At 44.5% G+C, this 13,409-nt stretch overlaps 1 protein-coding gene across 12 annotated transcripts in view; it reads right to left on the bottom strand.

Annotated features, from left to right (window-relative positions):
• The window catches only part of dlg5a (discs, large homolog 5a (Drosophila)), a 259,461-nt gene that overhangs the window by 110,776 nt on the left and 135,276 nt on the right, over positions 1 to 13,409 (bottom strand). For all 12 annotated transcript variants that reach the window (XM_072491581.1, XM_072491584.1, XM_072491585.1 and 9 more), the window contains exon 6: positions 12,923 to 13,106. In XM_072491581.1, coding sequence (XP_072347682.1) covers positions 12,923 to 13,106 — 184 coding nt within the window. The remainder of the gene's footprint in view (positions 1 to 12,922; positions 13,107 to 13,409) is intronic.

The following is a 13,409-nucleotide window of genomic DNA, read 5'->3' as shown; positions in this document are numbered from 1 at the left end:
GCTTGGCAAACCCGACTGGAACCAGAAAAGTAGGAAATGAAAATACTATTTCAGTCTCGAGGGATTGAGAAGGGTCTATAGTTTAAATCAGGAAATTTGCTTTACCAGAATAGTCTAACAATATGCAAATTTGCTTCAAAGGGCAACTCTGTTTTAAATATCGGTAGTTAACAAATTTCAACAATTGGGAATATTTTACATAGATTAGATAATAAAGATGGACCCTGTGCTGCAGAAACCAAAATTATAGTTTGATAGCATTGAGAGAATATATTTCCAAGTTATCAAACAAGCATTTATGCTCAATTTATCCTCATAATAACTAACAAAGGAGCGCAATATCTGGTCAGCAATTAAAAGCCATAAAACCTCTGCATAGTAGGCTGAGAAGACATTAGGGAACAAGAACTGGAATTTTAATCATGAGGGACTGATTTGTCCGATTAAATGGTCGCACTATCAATCTGAATTTGGATGTAGCCACATGTCAGCACTCATTTTACTTATAGGTTGGCAGATGCACTCTAATCCTGTAACTGGTTCTGAGGCGCAGGAAATTCTAAGAACACACTTATTAGTTTATCCCAAACCTTTCAGGCCGTGGAACCCTTTTGACCTCCCAAGAGTATTGACGGAACCTTTAAGAAACATTCTTATTACACTGAAAAGTTAAACCACAAAAAAGTGATTCTTTTGCACAATAGGTGCAAACATGCAAAAACACATTAATAAAAGTATTTTCTATTTTTTATATGCATATACTTATTATATTTATACATTTATTATAATTAATTTTTAATGGAAGGGGCTGGTTTAGCTCACAAATACATTTACACCTCTCTCTCACACACACACACCCCTCTCTCTCTCTCTCTCACACACACCTCTCACACACAATGAAGCGGTGGCGTAGTAGTATTGTCACTAATACACCAGAGACCCAGAGACCTGGGCACAAGGGTTCAAATCCTGCCACTGCAGATGGTAAAATTTGAATTCAATAAAAAAATGGAATTTAAAAAAAAGTCTAATGATGACCACAGTCCAAAGATGTGCAGGTTAGGTGGATTGGCCATGATAAATTGCCCTTAGTGTCCAAAATTGCCCTTAGTGTTGGGTGGGGTTACTGGGTTATGGGGATAGGGTGGAGGTGTGGACCTTGGGTAGGGTGCTCTTTCCAAGAGCCGGTGCAGACTCGATGGGCCGAATGGCCTCCCTCTGCACTGTAAATTCTATGAAATAAAACCATTGTCGGAAAAACCCATCCGGTTCACGAATATCCTTTAGGAAAGGATATCTGCCTCCTTACCCGGTCTGGCCTACATGTGACTCCAGACCCACAGCAATGTGGTTGACTCTTAACTGCCTCCCCAAGGAAATTTAGGGATGGGCAATAAACACCCACGTTCCATGACCGAATAAAAATGTTTTTAAAAAAACACCCACACCTCTCGGTCTCTTGCACACACACTTCTCGCTCTCCCTCGCACGCACCTCACTCTCACTTACTAAACCATACACACCTCTCTCTCACTCACACTGCTCTTTCAACCCTACGGCCACTACGCCATCTGCTCTCTGCCTCGTTCTCGCCCTAGCCTGGACCAAAGAAAACTTACTTTCCTGCTGTTTCTAATCAGGCGCTGGCTACTCACTGCAATAGCTGCTCATGGGTTCACTAGCTGGCTACCGGGAAATTGTCCTGCATTGGGAACCATCTGAAAATGCTATTTAAATTGCAAACTTTGGATGGTTCTAACTGCGTTACATCACCCAGAAAGAGTTAGAATTAAATTCCATCTTCTGGGTAACTATTGTACAGCCCTACACTCGCACCTCATTGGATTCCCACACACATACCTTGAACCTCCAGGGACTTGCCGCAACCCCTGGATATCAACACCCCCCCTCACTCCCCTCTCCACCATGGAACTACCCACAAACCTCCCAAGAGACTCCCTCAGCCTTGATTACTCCCCCCCCCCCCAATCAAACTCCCATCAGCCCCTCACTATCACATCCCATCCCCGGACATACAGCCCCTTCCCATGACTGTTTGTCACCCCCTCCACCCACTGTCTGGCTCCCACTTCCCCTGATTGTCCAACACCTGCTTCCCCCAACTGCCTGACCTCCAACACCCCACCAACCATCTGCCTGACCTCTTCTCCCCCCCCGCCCCAACTGTCAAAGCCATAAACAAAGTGTGTGGCCACCCTTCGCCCGAGGGGCTCAGGAATGCGCTGCCCCTTGCCATTCTCGCCCGGCGTTCAGAAGACACAGAGCAAAGAGGTTTTCCAGTAAGAAGGTAGGAGTGGCATGGCAATCTGACTCTGACTGACTTACTGGCCCTGTTGTTCACAGAGTGGCAATGTTATAAGATTTACTTTGCATGGTTTCAGATCAATAAAAAACTATCTCAAAATAATCCACTGCAAACTAATCAAGGTTTTTCTATCACATATGGCACCAAGTTTTTGTTTACACTTAAGAAATTAGTTATTCTTCATGTGCACTGTACCGAAGTTGCAATATAGACTCAAATTTGGTTAGATTTGATTTGCATTAAGAACTTGCATTGATAAAAATATGTAATTCATGCACCAAGCACTGAAAAACATTATATTGTAACTTCAGAAACTTTCCAAATGTGAAAAACAACCTCTGGAAGGACAAAACCTCACTTGTGTAGTTCACAGTGGTCTTTGACTTGCGCGCCTGTCAAGTGGTTACTCTGTTTGCAAACTCTGATTTTGATTCCGAAAGTTTACTTTTCACTGGGAGTTCAGGAATTGCTTTTTAGTCAAACAAAGTCAACTCCACTCACACTTTTGCTTATTTTGACGTACAGCAGCTGGTTTTACAAACTAAGCTCTTTCCTTGCATCAAATGAACCGCAGGCTTAACATTTCCAAGAACCTTTGCCACATCGCTGCTTCAGTTCTTTCTTTCCAAACCATGAACTTTTCTATAAAATCTACCCCTTGGAGATGTGTCAGCTAAATGTTTATATATAGTTCCAAAATGTTCACTTCATTCAATTTGCAAAGGCTTTCTTTTTCTAATCTGAACTTAAAAAGCATTCATCAAACAAGTAGCATTGTCCTACATGAATAGAAGCTGTGAACCTGAATAAGCAGGCTTTATTCAATCATTCCCTTGGCCTTTAAGTGTTTCAGGCCTGAAGGGAAAAGTCATCTATCTGCAGCTCCTCTAAAAACAAAGCTGATGCATCACTATCAGGAATAAAAACACCGCCCTTCACTATGTCAACCTTAAAGGCAGTATCTTTTGCCCTATTTAATGTTATGTCCATGTGTAAGTTTCAACACATCAAGCCAAGTAACCCTTCCAACTAATTCAGCTCATATGACAAAAAGCCTTTAAGCCAAGCGTGTTTTCAAAGATCATTATATTAAATGCAGAGAAAAATTGCATTTTCAGAATAATCAGCATATGGGACTCAGAAAATACCCATTTGTTCCAACGTGGATTTTTATATGTAACGTGCAAAGAGAAGGAAAATCCAGATCTTTGTATTTTGGTCCTGAGCATTTTAGAGAGAAAAAGATTATACTTACAAGAATCTGATTTCATGTCTTTCAATTTTGTCAGCCACAGAGAGATCTGCAAAGTCATGTATTTCCCCCCTATCTGCTGGATATCACTGATGGGTACTCTGCATCACCAGTTGATAGTAACATTTCCACCGTTATGTAGGTCTGGATTGACTCCTGGACTTGTTTAAAGCAGTAATCTCCATTGTTTTTAATGGCGTGGTCATGAAGCAGCCACACATGGAAGGAGCTTGGATTTGATTTACAAAACTGGACTAAATTCAAGGCAAACTATGCAAAACAGTGACAGAATTGGACTGGAAGCAAATTCTGCATGCAAATTTCAAACCCATGGGCCTCTCCCAGTTAAAATCATAAGTAAGTCCGAAAGAAAAGAAAAGATTTAGGAATGATTTTTCTCGTTAGCCTGGGAAATTCCAGCTCTTGGGGTGGCACACTGGTTAGCACTGCTGCCTCACAGCGCCAGGGTCCTGGGTTCAATTTTGGCCTTGGGTGACTGTGCAGAGTCTGCATGTTCTCCCCGTGTCTGCGTGAGTTTCCCCGGGTACTCCAGTTTCCTCCCACGGTGCAAAGGTTTGCAGGTTAGGTCGATTGGCCATGCTAAATTGCCCTTAAGTGTCCAAATATGTGTAGGTTAGGTGGGGTTATGGGGTTGTGGGGATAGGGCGGGGGCCTGGGTAGGGTGCTCTTTCGGAGAGTCGGTACAGACACGATGGGCCGAATGGCCTTCTTCTGCACTGTAGGGATTCTATGAGCATCAGTAATCTCTCGGTGGAGCTGCTACACTAACAGGCTACTCATGGACTAACTGTGAGGATAACACCTTGTTTGTGTATTTCCCGTGCAGTTCTCAATGAAAAGGTCTGAATTATCAATGTTTAAAAACGTGCATTATGGCTCATTTTAAAACACGTTTTTAACCCAAACTAAACAGAAAAATAGCAGCATCAGAGTTTTATCCATTGTCAGCATTTCAATCAGGTTCTCACGCCCCTGTTTTTCACAGAAGTTCTCTCATCCCATCATAGATGAGCCTTTAACCTTCACATTTCCACAATTGACCAATGCACTGTTCACCCCCATACCTGCCTGGTTTTGGAAGCATTTCCCCATTTTGACAGTTCACAGTCACACTCTCCCTACCCCATCTAGTAAAAGACCAAGACTTTCCAGTTTCTCTAAGCAATGGTCTTCTACTGGAGTCAATTAACAGCTTTAGGTAAAAGCTGAAAAAGTATTAAAATCGAAGCAGAAGAATATCAGGAAATAGGGTAAAAGCAAGATTCCAGATAGATAATTTTGGACATAAAATCATTTGTTGCAATGGGAATTCCTAATTTACCACACAAAGTGGGAAAGAATCCATGTTTGAATGAACAACACACATTCCCCTGAGGTGGAGCCTGGATATGTGGGAGAGGGAGAGGAACAGGTGGGGAAGGAAGCAAAATGAACAAATCACTAGGGCTCATTCTCACAACCTTCCTCGGAACCAACTGGAAAACTGTATTTACAAATGTCCAAATCCATAAAAAGGAAAATATTTTTTAAATATTAGAAACCACTAAAAAGTCAAAAGCACAGATTGTGAGTAATTATAGAATTTTATTAAAATAACAATGTCAGGTCCAGTATATCAACCAGCGCCGTTCTCTAATGAATTATTTAAAGGGTAATTACAATTTGATAGATCAGACTTCTTAATAGAAGAGTGATTTAAAATTAATGCATTGTCTATTGTGCACAGATCTTCCCTGACACTTCATAGAAAGCTAACCCATTCTTTCTCCCATTATTCAGCATCTACAAAAATGGTGCATTGAATTATTCAACTTCTTTCACAAAGAACAGGATTCTACTAAGTCCTAAAGTGGCTATACTTGGCAGTCTCTCTCAGATACATAACACCACTGAAAAATAAAGCTTTTTTTATAATGCTGGCTAGGTGGATCACAACATTTAGCTCTTGAAAAGTACACTTAGGCATGTAAGAATACAAGGAGTTCTTCCATGGCAATGACCTCTGGAAATGGAATGTGGTTTCTTATGGTCATCATAGTCTCATTCAATCTAAACACAATAGTAGTTCACCCATCATTATAATGCAGCAACACAAGGTGAAAATATTGTACACCTTACTAATACTGAAAGGAGGTGGAACTGCACCAGCATTACTATTTACTTATCTCTTTACAAAACTTGTTTCAGATGCGAGTAACAGTTTAATATTCTCTGCTCAAAAACTCCAGATTCTCCGTTCTCAATATTGTCTCCAATGCCAAAGTTATTGTTCTTGCTAAGCAAAGAAAGGTGATGCATTCATCTGGTGCTTTACTGCACTTTTCAATTGTCACAACTTGTTCCACAATTGCAGATGGCTATATGAAATGTGATGAGAAAATTTGGTGGCCTACGTGCATGCAGGAAACCTGTTTTTGGTTTTAGTCGAGGAAGCAATGTTGGTGAAATACAGCAAGTGCAATGGTGGAGAAAATGATGAGGTGGGGGGGGGGGGGGGGGGGGGGGGGGGGGAGAGAAAGATAAAAGGACAACTCTTACGCTTGCATAGGAAGCTGCCCTGGGAAAGGGATGGGGTGATTTAGGAATGGACCAAGGTATTGCACAGCGAACAAACCCGTCAGAATGCTGGAAATGATGGGAAGGGAGGAGTTGGTGGTGGCATCGTGTTGGAGGTGGAAATTTAGTACTCCACAGGAGGGGAAGAAAATGATCAAATCAAAGATTTTCTCACTGATGCACATGTATATATTATACATATAAATAATATAAGGGCAGCATGGCGGTGCAGTGGTTAGCACAACTGCGTCACGGCGCCGAGGTCCCAGTTTCGATCCCGGCTCTGGGTCGCTGTCCGTGTTTGCGTGGGTCATGCTCCCACAACACAAAGATGTGCTGGCTAGGTGGATTGGCCACGCTTAATTGCCCCTTAATTGGAAAAATTGCATTGGGTACTCCAAATATTAAAAAATATATATATAACACAAGGAGCTACAAGTTCCCAGGATGAAGACTTAATTGACGACACCCTGCTGATTGTATGGAACAGAACCCAAGCCCCAGAAAAATAAACTGGCACATGTGCTGAAAACTAATTGGGCATTGTTTCTTCAGTGGGGATTATTTTAAAGGAGAACTTTAGAGTTAAATTTTAAAGAATTACGTTATTTTTCATGCAGTAATTTTTGTATAAATGTATCTTTTCAGTGTGCTGAAATGTGTGGGTGGCATAATAGTTAGCACTGCTGCCTCACAGCGCCAGGGACCCGGGTTCAATTCCGGCTTCGGGTGACTGTCTGTGTGCAGTTTGCATTGTTATGGGCCAGGGTTTAGAGAACCCCAAAGTGTATCCTGGAGTTCATCTGACCCACAACGTTTAATAGATTGTGGTATGGGGAGCACACGGCCCACTCTACAGGTGTGGTACAGCAGAAATGGAAAAGTATTTTTTAAAGCAAAACAATGTTTATTCTATGAACTCAAGTTAACATTTTTAAAACATACAGTGAACATCTTAGCAACCATCAATTCAAATACAACCCACAAAGAATACAACACAACACTAAGTAATCCTTTAAGCTTTCCTTTTAATACCCATAAGACTTAAAAAACTTTCAAAACTGAAAGACATCAGGCTTAACTTCAGTACTGAGAACATTTATAATTCTGAATTCACCAAATGATCAAGAGATAGTATTTTCATGGCAGAGAGATCAACAGTACACCTGCTCTGACTGGCTTCAGCTCCAACACTGAAAATAAAACTAAAACACACCCTGCAGCAAACAGCCTAAAATGAAAGTAAAAAGCTGACAGATAGCCCAGCTCCACCCACTCTCTGACATCACTGCAGTAGTAAACACCCATTTCTTAAAGGTACTCTCACTACAGATATTTATATACACACCCATTTGTAAACACCCATTTCTTAAAGGTACTCTCACATGACAGCATTTTCTCCCCATGTCTGTGTGGGCCTCACCCCCACAACCTAAAGATGTGCAAGGGAGGTGGATTGCCCATGCTAAACCGCCCTTAGTGTCCAAAAGGTGGGGTTACTGGGTTACAGGGATAGGGTGGGGGCATGGGCCAAGATGGGGTGTTCTTGGGCCGGTGCTGACTCGATGGGTCGAATAGCCTCCTGCTGCACTGCAGGGATTCTACGCTTGCACTGGGGCCCAGGTGAAAACACCAGCCACTGAAAGCCTTTTTTGGGGGGGAAACATTTTGAGGTATTTTTGGTTTTACAACAACAACAAAATAAACAATGTACATGAATCTATGAACATCGTGCAAAAGCCGTCTCTCTCCCTCCCTTACAGGTCCCACCTTTATTAACCCCCTACTCTAAGCTAAACTAACCCCCTCCCCTCCCCCCTTCTGCTGACGATTAATTTTCCGCAAAGATGTCGACGAACGGTTGCCACCTCCGGGCGAACCCTAACATTGACCCTCTCTTGGAGAACTTCATTTTCTCCAGACAGAGAAAGCTAGCCATGTCAGATAGCCAGGTCTCTGACTTTGGGGGCTTTGAGTCCCTCCAAGCTACTAGCATCCGTCTCTGGGCTGCCAGGGACAAAGGCCAGGCCGTCTGCCTCTTTCTCTTCCTGGATTCCCAGGTCTTCCGATACTCCGAAAATCGCCACCTATGGACTCAGCGCCACCCTTGTTTTTAACACCGTGGACATGACATCTGCAAACCCCTGCCAAAATCCCCTAAACTTCGGACATGTCCAGAACATGCGGACGTGGTTCGCTGGCCCTCCCGCACATTTTGCACACCAGTCTTCCACCCCAAAGAATCTGCTCATCCGGGCCACTGTCATGTGAGTCCGATGAACAACGTTGAATTGTATCAGGCTGAGCCTGGCACATGTTGTGAATGCGTTGACTCTACTTAACGCATCCACCCATAGATCATCCTCTACCTCTCCTCCCAGCTCCTCCTCTCACTTGCGCTTCAGCTCCTCAGTCTGCGTCTCCTCTGACCCCATAAGTTCCTTGTAAATGTCAGAGACGCTCCCTTCTCCTACTCATCCTCTGGAAACTACCCTGTCCTGGATCCCCCTTAGCGGTAGGAGCGGGAAGGTTGAAACCTGTCTACGTAGGTATTCCCGCACCTGCAGGTACCTGAATTTGTTTCCCTTCGCCAACCCAAACTTCTCCTCCAGCGCTCTCATACTCGGAAAGCTCCCCTCTATAAACATATCCCTCATCCTCTCAATCCCTGCTCTCCGCCATCTCCGGAACTCCCCATCCATACTTCCCGGGGCAAACCGATGATTATTACAGATTGGGGACCAAACCGATGCTCCATCTGCTCCCACTTGCCTCCTCCATTGCCCCAGACTCTCAGGGCCACCACCACTGGTGGAGTACCATGCCGGCGGGAACGGCAGAGGTGCAGTTACCAACACCTCCAAACTGGAGCCCTTGCATGAGGCCGCCTTCATACGCTCCCATGCCGACCCTCCTCCCACCACCCACTTCCTGATCATGGTTATATTCGCCGCCCAGTAATAGTTACTAAAATTTGGCAGCGCCAGTCCGCCCTCTGCCCGACTCCGCTCAAGCATTACCTTCTTTACTTGCGGGGTCTTGCCCACCCAAACAAAGCCAGTGATCACTTTGTTGACCCGTTTAAAAAAGGACCGCGGAATAAAGATGGGGAGACACTGAAATACAAACAGGAATCTCGGGAGGGCCGTCATCGTCACCGTCTGCACCCTCCCAGCCAGTGACAACGGAAGCGTGTACCATCTCCGAAAATCGTCCTTCATTTGGTCTACTAGTCGGGCCAGATTTAATTTATGCAGCCGGTCACATTCCCGCGCCACTTGAATGCCTAGATACCTAAAGCTTCCCCCTACTAATCTAAACAGCAGCTCTCCCAATCGCCTCTCCTGTCCCCTCGCCTGGACCGCAAACATCTCACTTTTCCCCATATTCAGCTTATACCCCGAAAACCGGCCAAATTCTCCAAAAATCCTCAGGATTTCTTCCATCCCCTCTATTGGGTCCGATACATACAGAAGCAGGTCGTCTGCATAAAGCGAGACTTAGTGCTACCCCCCCCCCCCCCCCCCCCGACCAGCCCCTTGAGGCTCTCCGAGCAATTGTCAGCGGCTCTATAGCTAGCGCGAATAACAGTGGGGAGAGGGGGCATCTCTGTCTCGTCCCATGGTGCAGTCTAATATGGTCCGATGTTGTCCTATCCGTCCGTATGTTCGCCACAGGAGCCTGATACAGCAACCTGACCCAGTCAATAAAGCCCTGCCCAAATCCAAACCGTCCCAGTACCTCCCACAGATATTCCCATTCTACTCGATCAAAGGCCTTCTCTGCGTCCATTGCGACCACTACCTCCACCACCCTACCTTCCGGGGTTACCATGGTCGCGTTTAATAGCCTTCTTATATTGGCCACCAACTGCCTAACCTGAATAAACCCCGTCTGGTCCTCCCCAATAACGTCCAGGACACAATCCTCAATCCTGGAGGACAAAATTTTGGCCAGCAGTTTGGCATCCACATTCAACAAGGATATCGGCCTGTAGGACCCACACAGCTCCGGGTTCTTGTCCCACTTAAGGATCAGTGAAATTGTGGCCTGTGACATTGTCGGAGTCAGCACCTCTCTCTCCCATGCCTCATTGAACGTCCTCATCAACAACGGTCCCAATATCCCAGAGAACTTTTTATAGAACTCCACTGGGCTTTACCCAACTGCATGGCCTTCAGATCCTCCACTATCTCTTCCAACCCGATCGGGGCCCCCAGCCCTTCTACCAGCACCAGCTTTGGGAAATTCAGCCCTCCTAAGAAGTGCCTCATCCCCTCCGGCCCTGTTGGGGTTCACTGAAAGCATTTTTAATTAGAGTGAGTCAAGTGGTTTGTTTTGTGGTGGTTTCCGATTGGTAGTTTTTTGAGCTTTATTCCCCTTTGTTGTTGCAAAGTGTTTTTTTCCCTATCTCGTGAATTAATGGCAGTGACATTTGAACCAATTAGTATGATGCACTCAAACAACAATGCTTCGTGGTTGAATTAAATATCAGCAATAGCAGCTCCTCAGTTTTGCTTTGACTGATTTAAACCTCTGAGCTATGACAAAGACTCAAGGTCTGTTGGATCCGTGTTTTAATGACATAGATTAGAGCACTTGCAGGTGGAACTCAGGCTGCGGAACTCAGCCTCACTCCCAGGCGTCAGACATTCATTATCTATTCACCAACCCCATCACCATTTTCAGATGGCAAACTGTTTTAAATTTATTTGCCGGCCTTGTTTATTGCGACAGTCTCCCAGGCACAACGTCAGGCTATGCCAGCCCTACCACCCCATGAAGAGTATAAGGACTCGAAACGTTAACTCTGCTTCTCTCCTAATAGATGCTGCCAGACCTACTGAGCTTTTCCGGCACCCTCTGTTCTCATTTTAGATTCCAGCATCTGCAGTATTTTTCTCATTTTAATCCCACATTCACTGATGGCCCCTGATTTCCAAGGCCTTCAATTTTCAATTTAATTGAACATGTTTCAGCAGTTCCAGGTTTTTAAACCTGCCTGATCTAAACTTACTATTCAACAGAACAGGTGTTGTCCATTACCTTTTGTCCCCTACCTGTGGGGTTTTGGGATTTTGAGTGTTTTTCCAACAGTTTTGTGCCCAAAAAAGGAGACTTAAAGTAGCGTACATTCTTACAAAATGATAGCAGGAAATGAAATGAATTCACAGTATCACAGCATTTAGCACTGTCGCTTCAGGGCTCCAGGGTCCCAGGTTTGATTCCCGGCTTGGGTCACTGTCTGTGTGGAGTTTGCACTTTCTCCCCGTGTCTGCGTGGGCTTCCTCCGGGTGCTCCGGTTTCCTCCTACAGTCCAAAGATGTGCAGGTTGGGCGGCTTGGCCATGCTAAATTGCCCTGAGGGTTCAAAAAGTTTAGGTGGGGTTACTGGGAGAGGGTGGAGGTGTGGGCTTAGTGTTCTTTCCAAGGGCTGGTGCAGGCTCTATGGGCCGAATGGCCTCCTTTTGCACTGTAAATTATATGATTCTATGATTCACCAGGTATTGGAGGAGAACGTCCAGATTGCATCACTTGTCATCCTACGCGCAACCCCAAGAATGGAGCGATGTCCCTGATTGTATGCAACTCCCAAAGTGCAGCTTAAGCCCATTTCCTTGTACTCTGACTGAGGCTGTGTTTACAAACTGAAAACCAGGAATCTTGCTGTTAATCACCACTTGGTGAAGTCATCCCATGTTCTAATTATAGAAACAAAGACTCTCCCAGATGGAGTTTCTGATTGGAAGTGAGATCCAGGAAAATAAATTCTCAAATGCCCACAGCACGCCATCCAGTCAGTACTTTTCAACAGGCAAACCTGGTAGAAAAGTGGGCTTGCGAGTTATGTTTAACTTCTTAAATGGAAGCGATGGACCTCTCAAAGCACTTTGGGTGTCAGCTGTGATGCAAATTAGTGTAACTAAGACTCTTTCTTTTACTGTTTTGATGCATTATGAGTTTGTGCTAACGGTTAATAAGCTATTGAAAGGAAAATCACAAAGCAAAATGCATTGCCCCTCAAGGTTTGTTAAAATTCTGTTCTGCCCCCCCCCCCCCCACCCCACGGGCAGCACAGTGGCTAGCACTGTTGCTTCACAGCGTTAAGGACCCGTGTTCGATCGTGGTCCTGGGGTCACTGCCCGTGTGGGTTTGCACATTCTCCTCGTGTCTGCATAGATGTCACCCACAAAACCCAAAAGATTTGCAGGGTAGGTGGATTGGCGATGCTAAATTGCCCTTTAATTGGAAAGAAAGAGAATTGGGTACTCTAAATTTAAAAACAAAATTCTGTCCCCTTACTCTTCAGCCTTTCAGTGCTCCAGTCCCTGCAACCCCACCACATTTTCCAGCCTCATTGTGCTCTACCTTGTTGGCTCAGGATAAAAACATAATACACATCAGAAAGATACTCCATAGCCCAGAACAAATGATCAATAATCCTTCAGAGTTCCAAAAGGAAGTAGCTGAAGACTGTCTTTTGGCTTTGCCTTATTACCAGGTAACAGAAATAATTACTGGCAGCCAAAGAAGAAAAATTCCAGACCAAACTCCTTCCCTACCCTTTATGTGGCATTGGACAGCCTTCTGCCCATTGTTCCAATTCACTACCAGCACATTCAGCAGGAGGGGGGAATTCTAAACAAAATAGATGACAGATGATCCCGACTGTTCTGAAATATAATTCATTATAATAGATGATAACTGAGAGGCAACTTTAATCATACGGTTCAGAAGAATATGCCTCATTGGATGCTCAACTCTTACTTGCTGCTGCTGACTGCGTAGGTCAGTGATCTCCTTCTGATCCTCCTCGTGGAGCCTCTTCAGCTCCTCGCAGGTCTGTTGGACATGATTGTGTTCCCGTAGCAACTGGGTGTTCTCCCTCTTGATGATCTCCATTTCTTCCTTGAGTTGTGACTGATCATTTCGCAGGCGACTGTGCAATGTGCTGAAGGAGTAAGAAGAAAAGTGTTTTGATAAGTAGCGGGAAGATTTCCTTGCTGCACCACCCATCAAACCTATTGTTTAATGGGTAACAAAATGCAATAACTGTAAATAATTTACAATTAAATAACAGTATAGCCTCCACTTTTCAAGCTAAACATGGACAAGCTAAATGAGATGTGTTCCATACATAGAAACATACATAGAAAATAGAAGCAGGAGGCGGCCATTTGGCTCTACGAGCCTTTGATTATGATCATGGCTGATCATCAAATTCAATACCCTGATTCCGCACCCCCCGCCTCCT

The sequence above is a fragment of the Scyliorhinus torazame genome, chromosome 28 (genome assembly GCF_047496885.1).
Source record: "Scyliorhinus torazame isolate Kashiwa2021f chromosome 28, sScyTor2.1, whole genome shotgun sequence".
Taxonomy (NCBI): Eukaryota; Metazoa; Chordata; class Chondrichthyes; order Carcharhiniformes; family Scyliorhinidae; genus Scyliorhinus; species Scyliorhinus torazame.
Note: the sequence above shows the minus strand (reverse complement) of the source record. Positions and strands in the feature narration are given on the sequence as shown.